At 36.9% G+C, this 20,410-nt stretch overlaps 1 protein-coding gene across 2 annotated transcripts in view; it reads right to left on the bottom strand.

Moving 5' to 3' along the window:
* The window catches only part of GTF2A1L (general transcription factor IIA subunit 1 like), a 42,741-nt gene extending 24,148 nt beyond the window's left edge, over positions 1-18,593 (bottom strand). Inside the window, exons 1-6 of one of the 2 annotated variants that reach the window (XM_047069731.1) lie at positions 18,573-18,593; positions 16,172-16,273; positions 15,654-15,777; positions 7,572-7,627; positions 4,980-5,064; positions 2,522-3,108 (exon numbers count right to left, since the gene is read on the bottom strand). In XM_047069731.1, the coding sequence (XP_046925687.1) occupies positions 2,522-3,108; positions 4,980-5,064; positions 7,572-7,627; positions 15,654-15,777; positions 16,172-16,273; positions 18,573-18,593 (975 nt within the window). The remainder of the gene's footprint in view (positions 1-2,521; positions 3,109-4,979; positions 5,065-7,571; positions 7,628-15,653; positions 15,778-16,171; positions 16,274-18,572) is intronic. The other variant, XM_047069732.1, reaches the window with a different exon arrangement.
* Positions 18,594-20,410: the final 1,817 nt, after the last annotated feature.

The following is a 20,410-nucleotide window of genomic DNA, read 5'->3' as shown; positions in this document are numbered from 1 at the left end:
TTTACATCTTTGGTAGTCTACACAGGACAAGTAAATATGTGTACTTAATTGTACACGTGTAACTTGCTTTAAGCAATAAGAATTTCTGAAAAGCTACTTAAAAAAAGAAAATCTATGTATAATTCTGAAAATTTTATCAGCATTAACTTTACCAGATTACTAATAACTATTTTTAAATGTCCCTTACTAAGTATTAATAAAAAAACACCTTATAAAATAAGTACTTTTGACTATCTGGATTTTTGTGTTTTAATATAGCTCTATTTTAAAACTAACCAAAGAGTTAATATGGAAAGTTACCCAATTTATCACATGCCCATAAAGCACAACAGCACTAATCTAAAGCTTACTGTGGTGCCAGGAGCTATTAAAAACTATACAAATCATCTCTGATAGTTCTAAAAATTACGAGGCTGGTTTCCTGCCTACTTTACGGACTGTAACAATTTCAGAGACTTACATTACATAGCTTGTTTGTAAATGGTGACTCTGGAATTTGAACCTATTGTGGCTTCCAACTTAAGCTCTCGACCACTATCCCCTAAACAATTCTTGATAATTTCCCTTAACTAATCTATTTCCCCATATCAGAAGTACAAGGTGACATCTAATACGTAACAGTAGAGTAAGTCCTTGAATCATCACACCAAATATCTGCAAAGTTCATACAGAGTTCAGGCAAAAAGTGCCTCCAAAAGTTTTAAGTGATAAAAACAAACACTTATTTTAAATGCACAGTTATTTTTTTTCCTCAAAAACAAATGTTTCATAATTATGAGGTTAGCCTACACTTCTTAAATTTTATAAATAATGTGGAAATAGAATGAAAAAAATACTGAAAACAACATTTTAATCTTTATACTCTAAACCCAAACTCAACTTGCTAAAAGAGACTTGCTAACAGCTTTTGAACAGGCTTCATCAAACATCTGAAACATTCTCAAACAGGTCAGTTTCTGATAGTCCCTGTCTTCATCCACTGCCCTTCACTGCACCCTTTATCCTTCCCTTCTACCTAGGAAAATGTTTTATTTTTTATTTTTTTTTAACGTTTATTTATTTTTGAGACAGAGAGAGACAGAGCATGAACAGGGGAGGGTCAGAGAGAAGGAGACACAGAATCTGAAACAGGCTCCAGGCTCTGAGCTGTCAGCACAGAGCCTGACGTGGGGCTCGAACTCATGGACTGCGAAATCATGACCTGAGCCGAAGTCGGCCGCTTAACCAACTGAGCCACCCAGGCACCCCTAGGAAAATGTTAAAGTAGCACTTAACTATGCATTGCTACAGATCTGTACAGCAGTTCTAGAGGACCACTGAACTATTAGCTAGAGACACAAACATTTAATTAGTTGTCATAGGTCACTAAACTGTATAAATAGAATCAGCTTTATTACCTATTTTACATTTGTAAAAAGAAAGCAAGATTTTTAATTTTTAAGATTTTTGAGAGAGACAGACAGAGAGACAGAGCATGAGTGGGGGAGGCATAAAGAGAGAGGGAGATACAGAATACAAAGCAGGCTCCAGGCTCTGAGCTGTCAGCACAGAGCCCGACATGGGGCTCAAACCCATGATCTGTGACTTCATGACCTGAGCCAAAGTCAGACGGTCAACCAACTGAGCCACCCAGGTGCCCCGCAAGATTTTTTTTTAATTTTGCCATCCAAAATTCTCCATGAATTGGTCTTCCTTCACTATGAATTCCTTGGAAATTAATAATTCAAACCTATTTTTCACATGCAAAGTTAATTAGAAGCTATTTTTTAGTAGTCTGAATTTCCAAAGATATTAACTGGTATTTCAGCAAGCAGAGAGAAATAAAATATTAGCAAGATAAGGGAAAATTTTCATATGGGAGTTGCAGAAAATTTTGTAGAACAATTGAAAAAAATACTTTGGCTCTCTTTTATGTATTAAGTACTACAATGAATTACCTCAAAATATTCATTTAATTACTAGGATGGACTTCTGGGTCTTTTAAATTTATATGCAAACAAACATTCTCACAATGTAAGGAAGAGGTAAAATGGATTACTTTAAAACAAATACACTTTCCTTTAAAGAATATTCTAGGGGCGCCTGGGTGGCTCAGTCAGTTAAGCATCTGACTTAGGCTCAGGTCATGATCTCATAGTTTTTGAGTTTGAGCCCTGCATCGGGCACTGTGCTGAAAGCTCAGAGCCTGGAGCCTGTTTCGGATTCTGTGTCTCCCTCTCACTCTTCCCCTCCCCCGCTTGCACTCTGTCTCTGTCTCTCAAAAATAAGTAAACGTTAAAAAAAAAAAAATTAAAAAAATAAAGAATATTCTAGTTCATTAACTGACATTCAAAGTGTGAAATGCTGGGCATGAATACTTTCAAGAACTGATAGCTATATTAAAAAGAATAATAAACAACCTTCTAGAGGAAAAAACAAGACACATGTACTCGTGAGTACCTTACAGCTTAAAAATACTCAGGATGTCAAATCACCAGCCACCGTCTATCCCCTAATACCATTACACTGAACATAGAACTACCTTTTCTGAGACAGGCAGGCTGCTGGTCTCCTCTGTATTTCTTGGCTGCTTTAAAGAATCACATCCAAACATCCTATTTTTAAGAACATGAAGCTGAGTATCAGTCATGTGCTGGTGCTGGGCGCCTGGTCGGCCCGTGGAGAGGGGCCCACCATTCAGATTTTGAGTCACGCTGGCTGAAACACTGAGCACTGGCTCCACAGGAGAACCTGTCTGAGAGACCTGTGGAGGAAACATAACACCTGGAACACTGATATACTGAGAGCTTTCCAGCTGACTCAACAGAGCTTCAGACATGATTTCACGCTCATTTCCAGAAGGTACAAGTATATCACTGGTGGCATTTTCAAAATGTTTCCTATGCACTAGCCCAGAATGACGAATTGGAGGTTGCTGGGGCACAGTTTCTAGTCTCTGAGATTTTTCAGCAGTTGCTTGGAGAGAACATGGGTTCAATCGTGGAACACAGGTCTGTATCATGGAAGGCTGTCCCAGCTGCTGAAATACTTGCTGAACTGGATGAAGAATACTTGCTCTTCCAGAAGTCTGTGTCACCATAATTGGTACACTGACTTTATAAAGGTGACCTTAAAAGGGAGAAAACAAAACCATAAGTGGGATAGAAACCTAATTTCGTTGAAAGAAAGAAAGAAAGAAAGAAAGAAAGAAAGAAAGAAAGAAAGAAAAATAGGAACCCTGGCAGCCCTTTCTGCCCTTGAGTCCTGTCCCTGTGCTTTAACAGAACTGTCTTTTTTACAATGAAAAAAATAAATAAATAAAAATAAAAATTTTAAAAACTTAAAAGAAACCCTCAGGCATAACAAACTGTCAGGCAATACATCAATATGTTAATAATGGTTATCTCTAGGAGTTTTTATTTTATTCTTCAGATTTTCTGTATTTTCTACAATAAATATCCATTACTCTATCATTAAAAATTAAAGAGGTCTCACTTTAACTCTAGTCTTTTCTCACTATTGCTCATATGGCACATTTTGCGATACATACAGGCCACCAGTATTTACTCCACAGAAGTATTGCATTGTTTGACAAATTACAATGTTACCAACCCAAATTGGGATTTTAACAAACATAATCATGGAGAATGTATTTCAGATATTTAAGATATACCATGTAATGACTCTAAGACAAGGCTATCCAAAAGGAGTTTAATAATTTCAAACTCCCCCCTGCCCCCCACATTTTCATCTTTTTTTTCCTCTTTAAAATAACACTGAAAAAGGGGTGTCTGGGTTAAGCATCTGACTTCAGCTCAGGACACAATCTCGTGGTTTGTGAGTTCGAGACCTGCATCAGGCTCTGTACTGACAGCTCAGAACCTGGAGCCTGCTTCAGATTTTGTGTCCTCCTCTCTTTCTGCTCCTCCCCGCCTTGTGTTCTGCCTCTGTCTGTCTGTCTGTCTCTCTCTCTCTCTCAAAAAATGAACATTAAAAAAAAAAAATTAATAAAGTAAAATAACACTTAAAAGGAGAAGGAAGAAATTATTTTTTTAAGCACTCAGTCAGGTGCTTTAAACTTTGTGACAACCTCAATAATAGGTATGATTCTCTTTCAAATCAAGAAATGGTACTCTGGGGTACCTGGGTGGCTCAGTTAAGTGGCCAACTCTTGATTTCACTTCAGGTTGTAATCTCACAGCTCATGAGTTAGAGTCCCTTGTTGGGCTTGGGATTCTCTCTCTCTCCCTCTGTCTCTGCCCCTCCCTCTCTCTCTGCCCTCCCCCACATGTGTGAGCTCTCGCTCTCTCAAAATAAATAAACTTTGAAGAAAAAAAAAAACAGTATTCTGAAAAGCAAAGGATGGTTCATCTCTGAACTTCTTGTATATTCTATTATACTACACAATCTCCAGTAAGAAAGGAGGCAAAAGTTGATCAAGGTAATGTTTAGTTTTTCCTGATTAGAGCTAGCAGAGACACAGAATGTTATTTTGTATTTGTCAAAAATTTTTTTAATATTTATTTTTGAGAAAGAGAGAGCGTGAGCAGAGAAGGAACAGAGAGAGGGGGAGACACAGGATCCAAAGCAGACTCCAGGTTCTGAACTGTCAGCACAGAGCGCAATGCGAGGCTCAAACCCACTAACTATGAGATCATGACCTGAGCCAAAGTCACTTAACTGACTGAGCCACCCAGGGGCCCCATGTCAAAATTTAGATAATTGATTTGAATTAGAGAAATACATATAAAGCATCTTATACAACATTAGGGAAGATAACTGAGAATAAGTAAGAGGACAGGCCTAGTACAGTGTCATTTATGGGAGAATGCCTCCAGAACAGCAATAACCACCATTTAGTATTCCTCTTAAAATAAGTTGTAGTAAAACTTCCTATAACTTCAATAACTTCCAGCATACAGTTTATTAAAAATCATGAAAATTAACATCCAGTAGTCAGTACCAGTGCTAAAATAAATTATTCGGGGCTATACTCTTACCAGATGCAGTCTGTAGTGTCACACCTGCTGGTACATGAATAGGATAACCAGGAAGAGTGAAGCCTGCACTAGAGTTTGAGGCGCCCTAGATATGAGAAATTTAATTAGAAAGTTAGAAAAGGGCTTTACTTCTACCTTTTTTTCCTGATATCATGAGGGTAAAAAATAATCTGATTCAGGATAAAAGGACAATGGTTGGACCACACTTAACATTAGTGCTGAGTTCTTTGAATAAAACAGCTTTTCAATATTTGATTTAGATTATCTCAGCAAGGATAAAAGGAATTCTGTTCTACAGCTATTAGCAATGAAGTCAGTAAGTCTTAGTAAACAGCATCAACATGGACTCATACAACTTGCCCACTACACAGCTTTCCCTGAGTCAGTGATTATCAAAATGTCAGGTGCAAGAACCACAGCTGTTCACAGACTCCTCTGGTCAGTAAATTGATCACTAATGATATTTTAAATTAGATAACACAATAGTGCAGAATTTTTATTTTAGAATAATTAAACCTCGGTTTTCCATTTTTTTAATACTAAATCAAAAGACAAAAAAGTTTTTGCCTACCAGACATGCAAATATTTAAAAAGACTGAAGTACAACATTCAATGTTGGTAAGTACGTGATAAAAAGCACTTTTCTCAGACCACTGCTTACATGAGTGTGTGTGTGCCATCCTTTTGGAGGGCAATTTTGCAATACATAACGAAGTTAAAACACGCATAATCTTTGACCCAAAAATTCCACTTCTAGGAATATACCCTGATTACCTGATTGTCATGCAAATTCACAAAAACAGATCTACAAGTATAATCAATGGAATGTTATACTAGAAAAAAACGAAATAATTTATTTTATTTTATTTTTTTTTTAATTTTTTTTTCAACGTTTATTTTTTTTGGGACAGAGAGAGACAGAGCATGAACGGGGGAGGGGCAGAGAGAGAGGGAGACACAGAATCGGAAACAGGCTCCAGGCTCTGAGCCATCAGCCCAGAGCCCGACGCGGGGCTCGAACTCACGGACCGCGAGATCGTGACCTGGCTGAAGTCGGACGCTTAACCGACTGCGCCACCCAGGCGCCCCAAAAAACGAAATAATTTAAATGTCCATTAACAAAAGCTTAATGAAACTGTGATATATCCACTATGGTTAATCAATATTTAACTGGCAGTGAATAAAGATCCATCTATATTACTAAAAAAAAAAAAAAAAAAATTACAGGGGCACCTGGGTGGCTCAGTGGGTTGAGCCTCTGACTTAGGATCAGGTCATGATTTCACTGCTAGTGGGTTCAAGCCCTGCATCAGGCTCTGTGCTGACAGCTTGCAGCTTGGAGTCTGCTTCAGATTCTGTCCCTATTTCTCTGCCTCTCCCCTGCTCATGCTCTCTCACTCTCTCTCTTCTTGAATATAAACATTTTTTTAAAAATTACAGAAACAGTACAGAGATTAAGCCTACTTTTACCCTGAAAATTAATTTAACTTTCATCAAAGAAGGTTAGATGTTCTATACCAAGTAGATCCTAAATGGATGATCTTGATGTTTTATTTTTTTTTTTACCCGAGTTGAGCCACATAATAATTCTTTTTATTTGAGTGGAATATTTTGGCCATTTTTTACCTTTCTGTTGTAGAGGTTTAGAGTATAAGATTTGGGGCAGAAAATTAAATTACAACCTGTATGTAGAAAATTGAGTAGCTAGATGGATATACATTAAACAGTTAAAACAGTTGTCTTTGGGGTACAATACTGCAGGGCTCTTTTACTTTTTACTTTATAAATCTGTTTTTACTGTTTACAGTATATTGTTTCTTTAATCAGGAGAAAAAGTAGTTCCAAAAATTTCAAAGGCAGAGATATTTTTCATTGGTCTCTTATCAAAAGCAGCACCATTCTTCCCAAAAATCCTAGTAAGGCCTATGGCTTTGTTTTTAATGAAGAAATGGAAATTAATGGCCCACCAAACCTTTTGCCTCAGAAAGTGGGCTGAAAGAAAATGAAAAACAGTAGATTATATACCATCAGAACCATGGAAGAGAAAAAGTGCTATTTTTCTCCACCTGAAAACTACTCAATTTTCTAGATACAAGTTGTAATTTAATTTTCTGCCCCAAATCTTGGGGGGGGGGGGATCCTATACTCTAAACCTCTACAACAGAAAGGTAAAAAATGACCAAAATATTCCACTCAAATAAAAAGAATTATTATGTGGCTCAACTTGGGTAAAAAAAAAAAAAAAAAAAAATCAGAAAATAAAACATCAAGATCATCCATTTAGGATCTATCTGGTATAGAACATTAATGGTGTGTTAAAACTCCATAGAATTTAACTTCAGAAATTTCCTAACCGTGGCAGATGCTAACAACTACCCTGGAAGACAGGAAGAGTTGATAAAGAAAACGTCAATTCTGGAACTACAGAGTTTTTGCAACATCCATGTTACAGAAGTCCTGTCTCCCCATCCCTTACTACACCCTTTCTCATTCACCTGAGGGAATATGAATTATATCCATGCCCAGCATTCTGATACCATTCGCTAAAAATGAAGCATACATTTAAAAATATATCCTTAATAAGCTACATACCAGTTCTGCTGTAGTAAAACTGGCAAGAGGTCTACCAGCAGGAATAACTAATGATGCTGCATAGAAAAAAAAATAAACATTATACATCCATTACAATTTACCAAATTAATAAAATTGCTAAGTCTAGCTTATTTTTAAAAATGTTTTCCATCACTAACATGTTTGACCATGGTGAATCCAAACTTCCTAATTCCAAGGGAGGTAAAAGAATTATATTTAATTTAATTATATTTTTCTCCAACAGCTTCAGATAAAGACTTTATAACTAACCTATTTTAAGTACCAAAAGAAAATATCTCATTGTAATCAAGTATACCGTAGTATAGAACCCCATAAGAAAATACTTAGGCTGTTTTTATTAAGTCAGTATAACTCTAAATCTCTATAACTTTTCATTGGGAAGGAAAAGTACTATTCATTCAAGTAGCACATTTCCAAAGACTACACTATTGAGCAAAATTGTGTACCCCAACATAAACCATTACAAATTTTACAGATTCCAAAGAATTTCCAGAGGTGCCTAAGTGGCTCAGTCAGTTAAGCAGCTGACTCTCGATTTCAGCTCAGGTCATGATCTCACGGTTCATGAGATGGAGCCCTGCGATGGGCTCTATGCTAACAGTGTGGAGCCTGCTGAGGATTCTCTCTCTCTCCCTCTCTCTCTGCCCCTCCCCCACTCATGTATGCACTCATGCTTACTCGCTCACTCTTTCTCTCAAAATAAATAAACAGGGGCGCCTGGGTGGCTCAGTCGGTTAAGCATCCAACTTCGGCTCAGGTCATGATCTCACGGTCTGTGAGTTCGAGCCCCGCGTCGGGCTCTGTGCTGACAGCTCAGAGCCTGGAGCCTGCTTCAGATTCTGTGTCTCCCTCTCTCTCTGACCCTCCCCCGTTCATGCTCTGTCTCTCTGTGTCTCAAAATAAATAAACATTAAAAAAAATAAACAAACATAAAAAAAAAAAAGGATTTCCAATTCATTTATTTCATCAAAAGTGATTTACAATTCTTTGGCCAAATAAAGCCTGCACAGCTACACAGTTTTAAGAAAAATGATTAAGAACATGTTTCCAGAAGTCTTTGCATGAAACAAGTATGGCTACTAAGAAAATTACAAGAGGACAAATTCTTAGGAGAACACCAACCTAACCTGCATTAAAGTTGCCATCTCATATATCTTTTCTTTATTATCTACCAATTTTCTTGGCTATCCCTTTATTTATAATCCAGCTAAAAGGCTGGCCTAATGATTGTGAATGTAAGCATTAAAAAAGTAAGTGTAAAGAACAAATAGTAACTCCAACAGAAAGACCTCGATTGACCAAAGTAACCTTAAACTTTGCCTCAAGGGTCATTTTAGCTGAACGTGACTCTTAGAATATCACTCTGCCTTTTCTTTAATAAAAATAACAACACCTTAGCATGTTTATGCAGCACATGTATTAAATGTAATGTTTATTAGGTTCTTTTTTCACACACCACATTAAATTGTCCCAAAGATCTGCTTCTGACACTAGAACGGCTCCATAATAAACAAAGGAGTTCAGAAGAGCAAATATTTTTTAAACTAACCATCCTTCCCACATTGAGACAACAGAAGTGAAGCTACAGAGATTGAGGATTAATGAAGTAGAAAATTATTTTTATCCTCCGTTCATCTATGGCTTTGCTTATTAACAGGCATTCTTTTAGAAAGGCTAAATTAGAAAGAAGTGGTGGGGCAGGAACACAATGGTATTAGTCTTAATTAGCTGAAGTAAGCGAAGCTTAAGCTGGTACAGCTGAAGCCACAGCCTGAGAGGAAACAAAAATCTGTTAATACACTGTCTGAAGCAATTAAATGAATTTCTTGAGGAAAAATAGCAACAATCCCCCTCTTTTAAATACCTTGCAATAAATCCTAAAGGATACTTTTCTATACTTACATAAATCAAACAGAGCCAAAAGAGAGTTTTAAGAGTTTCTTTATAGCTTTCAGAATAAAAGCATTGAACAGTTTTATAGAGAAGTTTCATACTGCTCCTACTTAATTTTGATACTAAATGCACCATTTACATACTTGCACAAATTATATATACTATTATATGTGCCTGAAACATGCTTTTTAAAATAGTCAAGATGTTTTCAATAACCAATTAAGTTTTAAGTGAATATGTGTTCTTAATTAAAACTAAATGTCAGAATTTTGGTCTTCATGTATATATTCTAGAGATATTAGATTTCCCAAACAATAGGCTTTACAACATAGAAATAATTCAATCCCACAAATGTAATTTAAGAAATTCTGTAAAAAGATAATATTACATAATAACATTACTAGTGTATTTTTTCCTATACACTAAGAAGTTTTTGATACTTTAAGGCAGTTAGTAATTTCATAATCCTTGGTCCTGCTTTGAACCATTCCTAATCTTAATATCCAAGTCACAGGACTCAGGAAGTGCAAAGACTGGTCTATCTTCTTCTTTGTCACTACTCATTACCATATGCATGTCTCCTGACAACCAAACTGAATATTCTAACGCAAATCACATCAAGAACCAACAGCACTGCTGAAATTTTCACCAGATTTAAGTTCAGGAACAACTGGAAATATAGTTTGTACCTGAAGTTTGGGAGTTTTGATGCTCAAAGATGAAAGCCATGACAAACTTCTCAAAATTCCTATTTTTCCTATTCTTGCTCCCCCAAATGACTAATGAGTTTCAGCAAAAAGACTGTGTAACATGAATACCAAATAGCACAAACTGATTTGAACTGCCCTAGAAATAGGGCATAGACCAAGTGACTCCATGTCCCAGTTTACCCAGGATAGTCCTAGTACATACCTATTATTCTGAGGTTATTATTAATGGAATCCCATTTCTCTCTCAAAAATGGATTACAGGCAAAGACTCAGAATAGCCAATATGACATTCAAAGAGGAAAACAAAGTTGGAGGACTGATAATACCCCACTTCATGACTTATTAGAGCGCTGCAACAATCAAGACAGTGTTGGCACTGGAAAAAGAACAAATAGATCAATGGAACAGAACAGAGAGCCAAGAAACTGATCCACCTAAATATGGTCAACTGGTCTTTAACAAAGGAGCCAAGGCAATACAGTGGCAAAAAGATAATCTCTTCAACAAATGGTGCTGTAACAAGTGGCCATCCAATGCAAAAAATTGAAACTAGACACAGACTTTATACCCTTCACAAAAATTAACTGAAAATAGATCAGACATAAATGTAAAATGCAAAACTACAAAATTCCTACAAGATGGAAGAAAATTTAGATGACCACATGGCAAAGACTTTTTAGATGAAACATTGAAGGCACAATCCATGAAAGAAATAACTGATAAGCAGGGCTTCATTAAAATTTAAAACTCTGTGACGCCTGGGTGGCTCAGTCAGTCAAGTGGCCAACTCTTGATTGCTTTCAGCTCAGGTCATGATCTCACAGTTCATGAGTTGGGAGCCCAGCGCTGGGCTCCATGCTGACAGTGTGGAGTCTGCTTGGGATTCATATTCTCTCTCTCTCTCAAAATAAATAAATACACTTAAAAAAAATTTTTAAGCTCCTTTGCAAAAGACAACGTCAGGATAATCTGAAAAGCCAAAGGTTGGAAAAAATGCAAAATACTTATCTGATAATGGGCTGTTATCCAAAATACACAAAGAACTCTTAAAACTCAACTACAACAAACAAATTAAAAAATGGGCCAAAGACCTAAACAGACACTTCACCAAAGAATATACAAATGGCAAATAAGAAGGTGCTCCATATCATATGTCATCAAGGAAATGCAAATTAAAACAATGAGATACCACTACATCCCTATTAGCATGGACAAAGTCAAGAACATCGATAACACCAGACGTTGGCAGGAATCTCGATCAATAAGAACTCTCACTATTGCTGGTGGGAATGTAAAATGGTACAGTCACTTTGGAAGACAATTTGGTGGTTGCTTATAAATCTAAGCATACAACCTAGCAATCACTCTCTTGGGGAGTTGAAAACTTACATCCACACAGAAACCTCCACACAGATGCTTACAGCAGCTTTATTCCTAACTGCCAAAACTTGGCAGCAAGCAACCAAGATGTGCTTCAGTAGGTGAACAATTTAACAGTGACATATCCAGACAATGGAATATTACCCAGTGCTGAAAAGAAATGAGCTATCAAGCTTGAAAAGACATGAGGGAATCCTAAAGTCATATTACTAAGCGAAATAAGCCAATCTGGAAAGGCTACATACTACATGATTCCAACAATAGGACATTCTGAAAAAGGCAAAACTATGGAAATAGTAAAAATATCAATGGTTGCCCTGAGCCGGTGTGGCAGGAAAGGATGAACAGGGGGAGCACAGATTTCCCGGAAAATGAAAATACTCTGTGTGATACTATAATGATGGATACAGGTCATTATAAATTTGCTAAACACATAAGACATGAAAAACCAAGAATGATAATATAAACTATGGACTCTGGGTGTTTATGATGTGTCAGTGTGGGTTCATCAATTGTAACAAATGTGCCACTCTGGTGGGGGAATGTTGATAACTGAAGAGACTATGCATGAATGGGGCTAAAAGGTGTAGGAGAAATCTCTACCCCTTCTCCTAAATTTGTCGCCAATGTAAAGTTCTGAAAAAAATTATGTCTTTTTTAAAAAGTGGATTTTAAACTATATATAATCACCCTAAAAATAGAACAGCAGTTCACAAATTAGACTGTGCAAACCCTTGGGGGTCCATGAGACCCTTTTACGTTGTCCACAAAGTCAAAATTATTTGTATAATACCAAAACAATAAAAATTTCATTTTTATTCATTTCTCACTAAATTTTGTTTTTTGTTGCCACTTGCACTTACAGAGCAAAGCACTGATGAGTAAAAGTGAAGGCACATTAGCATGAATTAAGGCAGCAGCACCAAACCTGACCTGGCCACTGTATTTATTCTCCACTGCCATTCACTCACAGTAAAAAAGACAAAAATAATAACAATAAAACTGTTCAACTAAAGAAGTTCCTTAATGCAACCATAAGCAATTATTTTTATGAAATTTCAACACCCGAGTATACATCCCTTTAATATTCTGTGGGATGAAAGGGGAAGAACACATAAAGCATTTCTGCAGCATCCACCAGTACATGGAAGTACACGGAAAAGCACTGGTGCTTTTATTTAAGCTGGGAGCTGTAATCTAGCCTCTTTGTGTTAAACACTGTTTTGCTTGAAAGAATAACTGACACAAACTACAGTTATTCAGACATGGATATCTGGCAGACATTTTTTGAAAATGAACTAAGTGTGTCCATCACCTTGACGAAACGGACAGTATTTGACAATGATAAAATTCAAAGTTTCATCCCCAAATCTCAATTCTGAAAACCTTACAGCCACCACAGTGAGCTTGATAGCTTCCCAATATTTAAACACTTTTCTGATGAAATGTGGAGATATTAATATGATTTTTTTACCTTGCATAAGGAACAATATTTCAAATGCGTAACTCAGTGAACCAATTTTTTCCAAATAACCAATGTATGTTACAAAATTACACACAGGTTCAAGAGCCATTCAAAGTGTAAGACACACCAGTGAACTTTAACATTACAAAAAAGTCTTTTGGTCAAGTTTCAGATTCCACCCTGCAGCTAAGCTCTCAGAAACTACCACTTGTGGAGTTTTAGTGTACTATCAAGTTATCTGAAAATGCTATTAAAATACTCCTCTTTTTCCAATTATACATCTGTGGGAAGCTAGGTTTTCTTCATATACTTTAGCCAAAACCATATATCACAACAGATTGAATTCAGATATAGATATGAGATATTAAAGACATTTGCAGAAAAGTAAAGTAACACCACTCCTGTCATTAAACATTTTTTATTCTGGAAAATGCTTACTGCTAACAAATATATGTTATGTTAACATATGATCAATTTTTTTATTATAAACCAACATTTTTTAAAAATTTCTCAGCTTTATTTTTTTAAGTAGGCTCCATACTGAACTTACTACCCTGAGATCAAGACCTGAGCTGAGATCAAGAGTCAGACACAACCAAGTGAGCCACTCACGTACCCCTAAATTTCTCAGCTTTAATTTCTGATATGGTAAACATATATTTACAACTTCCGTTAAAAAAAAAAAAAAGTTCTTTGAGGCCCTCAATTTTAAAAGTACAAAGGGGTCCTGAGACCCAAAAAAAGGTTGATAATTGAAGATACAGGAAATTATTAAGCAAATGGATAATACAGTCAAAGAAAATATGACAGGGCAAAAAGCTCTAAAGATGGAACAAAGGCAAATGACTTACTCCATTGTAGATTTAATTTGAACTTGTTATCAAGAGACAAAAAGGTTGCAGAAGTAAGTTAGTTTAGGTTATTTTAATCGGGCCTTTAAAAGCACACAATGAGAAGGTATAATTAAGAAGTACTTCAATTTTACAAGGCTATTTACTTCAAGAATTTTATTGTAGGAAACCTAGAAATGAAGGGGGATAAAAACAAGGCCTGTAATGCATTTTTAAAGGATCCATGTACTTCCTCCTAAACCTTTTCATTACAAAATGATGTAGAAGAGAATAAAAACTGTCTTGTTTAAATGTAATTATTTCTATTATTCTAACTCTCAAGACAGAATAAGAATCAAGTGCTGAGTGAAAGCCAGACAGACATATTAGTTGCAAGACTATTTTGTGATTTAAATCACTGGTAATATTACCATCTTGCGGCAAAATCAAGTATTGCAATTTTGAATGACAAAGAACCTGTAAAGTGTTAACTGCTTTTGATAAAAGACAGTCCAGTCTTTTACTCCTCCACGCTGGCCACTCTCCAAGTCGCTCCTGGGTAAAAAATCTTTAAAGTTCTTCAGTAAAGAATAAAGAATGTTATTTCAATAGAGAAATAAAAGGGATGACCTAATAAAATAGTTAAGTTAAAAACAGAAGCATAACCAAAACCTAGTAACTGATGTAAAATGTTTCAGTGCTTCAACTTGGTAATTAAAACTGCCATGGTTAATTCTTATAAAGCAAAGTTATACTTTATAAGCATAGCATTAGATAAAATCTATGTTTGGTAATTCAATATTATTAACTTACTTTTTAAGTTATAATTGCTGCCACACTTAAATTCTCTTGTTTTGTCATAAAGAAGGTACTAGCCTCCCTACTATTTTCTCTTCACCTTGGTCCATTTGATTTTCTTTGGAATTTTCCCAAGGATGCAATGAACAACCTAGTTATTACTGACAATCTAATCCAAAATCTACCCTTGCTTCTTGCAGACACTGATCTATTTAATTTCAGCTAAACACAGTAAAACCCATGTCTGTGTGTGTCTGCATGCAGACATATACATATACACACATTAGGATAGCATAAAAATTGTAAGAATCAGAAAAGAATAAAGGATAGAAAGATATCACAGCATTGTTTATCTTTTCTTAGCTACTTTTTTTCCAGTTTAAATGGATATATATATAATATGGAAAATTATTTCCCTTAAAAGCAGAGGCTTAGATGAAGTCCAAGAATAAAGACAAAGTGCGCAAGGTGCATTTCTAGCCATTATATAATATCCAAAACAGTGAGGTAGTCTGAATAACCTCTATATTCTTCTTAACTCTCCATTTTGCTTCCAAAACAATAGCAGATTTATAATTTATACAAGCAAGAGAGAAAGAATTCACAACCATGGAACAACCCATCTTTCCCTCTGCTTTTTCAGCAATGGTGGCTGGGTTGTTCCGTGACTCAACCCAATCAAATTCTCTGAAATAACCAATGGATACTCACAATAGCCCATCAACTATGTAACTTGTTCCTCCAAAGTAACACTTGGTCACCTCTGCAGACTTTAATATTAAAAAAAAAAAAACAACTAGTTTGAATAACCTAATTTTTGTTGCCAATAATTACATGCAGTGACGATTTATTGTTTATTTAATAGTAATGATTTTGAGGTCCAAGCCCTCTCACCTTAAGAAAATAACCCTAATTCAAAACCACCACCAAATGAGAATTCGTTCTGAAAAATCCAAACAGTACTAATTTACTAGCTGTATCCAACCTGTTGATGACTGTAACGTTTGGTGCAAGCTGTTTGGCAACTGAAGGGTGAACACAGGTGAATGTGTACTATTTCTGAAGAAGTCTTCTGTTGCTTTAGACTGCAAAACCTTTGTTTCCCAGAGCTGCAGAGACAAAAATGTTTGCTTTTTAAAAATAAATAAAACATTAAGATATTTTTTCTTTTTAATTTTTTAAAAAATTGTTAGCTCAAAAAAAAAATTGTTAGTTCAGGGGCGCCTGGGTGGCTCCGACTTCAGCTCAGGTCATGATCTCACAGTCTGTGAGTTCGAGCCCTACATCGGGCTGGCTGCTGTCAGCACAGAGCCCACTTCAGATCCTCTGTCCCCCTTCTCTTTGCCTCTCCCTTTCTTGTACTCTTAAAAATAAACATTTAAAAACACAAAATGTCAGCTGATGGCAATTAAGGGGTTAAACAATTAAGGGGTTAAAACTATAATTTATCAGTTTCTTAAGATGAAAAAACAACAAAAAAGGAAACTTGTATTGTCTACAAACCTGCTTCAAGACTTTTAAAACTTGCTCCTCTATACCTTCTTCAGCAAATAGATCCCGCACTCCTTCAATTACATCTTCAATTACAGATCTATAGAGTTTAGGCTAAATAAAAGCAATTGTTAAAGTTTTAAACTCCCAAGTTTGAATGTATTCAGCCTTAAAAAGACATGCAGTGTACATTTTCTTATGGTTTAAAGAAAAACCACCATAAGGATATTTACTGGTGCAATCTACTCTCAATATAGCTTCAGCTGTCCATAAATTGTCAGCTTCTGACCCATAGCCTCATTCTATCTACGAGGCTGACTTACAGGACTACAATCAAATATGAGATAATAATCTTATCAAGATGTTAGGTTACAGTTGGGTTACTTGATTTTTCTGTCAGAATTTAACCCCCACTCCGCCTTTTAAAAAGGGAAGTTAATTTAAAGCAGATGGAAATCAACCTTCTGTCTTCAATTTACTTTTTTCTCAGAGGCCAAAGTAGCTTTTTTTAAAGTTCACTAGATTACTTCCACAAATGTAAACTGCAAGTCATAAGATTGAAATGAGCACTTGGGGCACCTGGGTGGCTCAGTCAGTTAAGCGTTCAACTTCGGCTCAGGTCATGATCTCACGGTTCGTGGGTTCGAGCCCCGCATCCGGCTCTGTGCTGACCGCTCAGAGCCTGGAGCCTGCTTCGAAATCTGTGTCCCTCTCTCTCGCTCTCTGCCCTCCCCCACTCGCTCTCTGTCTCTCTCTCAAAAATAAACATTAAAAAAACTAAAATAACAAAAATAAAAGATTGAAATGAGCACTTACAATAGAGTAACCAAAGCCTATCCCACTTCCAAAATATATGTAGTCCAAAAAAATATTCTGAACCACTACCAAGGAAAAGTGCAACTGCACCAAAATGGAGTCATAACAGAAACTAAGGAGGACATGAATGAATTATAGCCTTCCACAAGACTGTGGCGATAAAAACTCTGACATTCTAGGACTGCTCTTTCATACTACCCAGTGAATACTCTAAATACTCCTACTCACACCAAGAGTAGCTAGGTCTTTAATCCTTTTAAACATCCAGGATAAGCTTATGAATAGGCCAATCAATAACATTTAAATAATACATTATTCACAGGCATATCCATTAAGATTAAGTGCCCTAGATTAGTTGCTTCTTTTAAAACAGTTTACCCTGACAAAGGCATACTAAATTGATGCTTCAATGTTAGTTCCAGCTAGTGTGATCACATTTAAAGCAAGAAAAAAAACTCTTGGGGGCTAAAAATTTCTTTTAAGATCCACCCTCAGAGTATAAGAGGGCATCAAAAATAACCCATTAGAACACAATTTTTCAAAAGCAAAATAGGTATTGAACATACTTTCTCTTCTGGAACTACAGTTAGATTTTATACTCTTTCCCTGCTACCTTTATTAAAACTATGTATAGTCCAGGAAATTCATCTTAACCTCTTGTCAATTTAAAAGAAAACACTCACACCTTCCTTGGGGTTCATCATCAGATAAAATGGTATACATGGTAAGCTTATATTCAAGCCTGACATATCTTAAAATAATTAACATAAAAAAATAGACACACATTGAAATAATAACATGTCTCTAAAAATGGACCTTTTTATGCTGCATATGTATACATTGAAACCCATAAAATAACAGCAACAGAGCTGGACAAGCACACTGCCTTTCACCAAATGTGAAGTTGTTCAGGTGAACTGAAAATAAAGGTGAATCCTTGTTTTTTTACAATTCAGGTTTTTTAAAGTGACAGAGCGTTTCACAAGTGCCATTTAGCCTGTCAATTCTCACTGAGAGGTTTACGTACCTCTTAAGGGTAGGAGAACAATGTTGGTGTTTAATTCCAATTGTATACTTAAGTATTAAGATGAAGAATGGGGAAAAGGCGGGGGGGGGGAAGGGGGGTGTAGGCAAGAACTCGAAAAATATGCAGTAACACGTTAGATCACATTACTTGTTATTTCAGATAAATAATATAGCTTAGAATCAACAATGGCCATACCAAAATTAAGAACTGCAGTTAGAGCACAACTGAACTTGGGAATTTTCTAAACACAGAGGAAACTAAGAGGGTTAATCTGAGTTCCAGGTCTAACCACTTCTTCCAGATAGCCTCAGCGTGGGTGAAGAAGGAGGGAGGAGAGGCCCCGGTTCCTCTTGCGGGGGCCAGTCCCAACTTCCGGCTGAGTTACTGATCCTCATCAACCTCCTCCAACACTGACCCTCACAGCCGGAGCCGCTAAGGGAAAGGGTTTCTGAAAATCTGTGAAGGGCCAGGAAGCAAAAAAGAGTGTGTGGAGCCGGGCCACCGTGATCCCTGGCCCGGCCCTCCCTCTACACAGAGCACAGGCCAAGGGGCCAGGCCGGTCCTCCTTACCACGGGGTTGACGCAGGCCATGATAGCGGCTCCGGTGCCTCCCCCTTCGCGCCTGCGCAGCACGCGGTACTCTGCCGAGGCCCACTCCCCTCACGCTTTGAACGGTGGCCAGCGGCTTGCACGGCTTGCACGTTGCTACGCAGGGACGCTGGGGGCGGGGCAGGGGAGGAGAGAATGTGGGCTGAGCAGGGTACACCGAATAGAGGGGAAGCGGTTGGCAGGCTTGAATGAGCCAAGAACCCAGCTAAAATGGTCCGATTAAGTGTGATCTAACCAGCTTTCGGCCATTCAGCTGACCCCTGAAGAAACTTTATTTTCTCAATCTGTAAAATAAAGGCTAAGAAAATAGGGGAGACACGATGCAGTGGTAGATTCCAGTTCACCTTCAGCTTGGAAGGGGATTGGGCTAGGAAAGTGGGGAGACTAGTGGCATCTGCCCTCACCTTTTACCAATTTTCACCCTTCCTTCTACGCCCCACTCACAGCTGAACTCCAGTAAAAGTATAAAAGAGCTAAATAATTCTAAAACTGATTGTCAAAGTGTAGAAGAGCAACATTAGCATCATCTGGGAACCTGTTAAAAATGCAAATTATTGGGTCCCACCCTAGACCTAGTGAATCAGAAACTCTAAGGATGGGGCCCAGCATTCTGTAACTTTAACAGGCTCTCCAGACGATTCTGATGGGTGCTGAAATGAGATTCACTGTCCCAAGACAAAGATCCTCAGCTTTGGCTGCACATTGAAATCACCTGGAGAGTTTAATAACCATTTGGCACCTGAGTCTCACCCCAGAGACTCTGATTCCACTATGCAGCTTAGGTAAAGAAGGAGTGTTAAAGTCAGCACCCCACTACTACCCAGGCTCTTTTCCTTCTCAGGTAGAAATCACCATCTCTTGACCTGCAATAATTCCCTCCCTCCCCTGAAAGGCAGAGCATCTAGGAGCATACCTTGACTAGGGCTGAGGATACGTCTAAGCATAGATAACATGGAGTCTTAAGAAAGAGAGAAAGTCATCTATTGCCACTACTCTGCCTTTTAAATAGCCTTTTTAGTCTGCAGATAGGTCCTGACTTAACCAGATGGCTAAGTTATTTAATTATTAAAAATCATATCAGGTTTTAAATTGGCTGTTTATTTATTTGTATAAGTTCAGTAGAGCTATTTATGCCCTACACTCTGTTTTTACTTTGCCTGGGCCAGGTACCTTATGATTTGTGAGCTTCAAGCAGCTGATTTATATGGAGCCCTTTAGAAGGCTTTCTGAAATTAAAAACTATCTGAAATTTCTTTTACAAAAAGCCAAGAATTTTAAAGAGTAATTTCTAATGATAGTATCTCTACCTGGCAATTTACTACCAGAAGTATGCAAAATGATTTATTTGTCACCCAAAATACAAAAGCTAAAAGCAGTCATTGGATAAATCCAATTAAATTATTCAAGCTGAGAAATAAGAAAGCTGAAAGATCTCGTTTTCCAACCTTTCATAGCCAAGTTTTAAAACCTTCTTCTTAAATGCATATGATTGGTAATCACCTAACAGCATATTGTTTTATATTACTTCCTTGCATATTTTACCCTTCTCAAGGCTATATTGTAGATCATACATATTTCTGAAATTAAATTTGAACCTTAATACCCATAAGAAGTGTCACTAAGAGTTGAATTGTTATTGCTTAGTATACTTAGTAGACTCAGGTCAGAGAGGCATTATGTATCTTTGGCAGAGAAATGTCAGCAGCTTTCCATTTGCCTCTTGTGGTCTTTCTGGATGATCACTAGTAGGTTCAGATATAATTTGTTCCCAATAATAAATAATAGCTTTTAGAGGAGGT

The sequence above is a fragment of the Lynx rufus genome, unplaced genomic scaffold (assembly GCF_022079265.1).
Source record: "Lynx rufus isolate CCGP_SWC_20201006 ecotype Redwood Valley unplaced genomic scaffold, mLynRuf1.p SCAF_8, whole genome shotgun sequence".
Classification (NCBI taxonomy): Eukaryota; Metazoa; Chordata; class Mammalia; order Carnivora; family Felidae; genus Lynx; species Lynx rufus.
The sequence above is the reverse complement of the archived record's forward strand: the minus strand, read 5'-3'. Positions and strand labels throughout refer to the sequence as shown.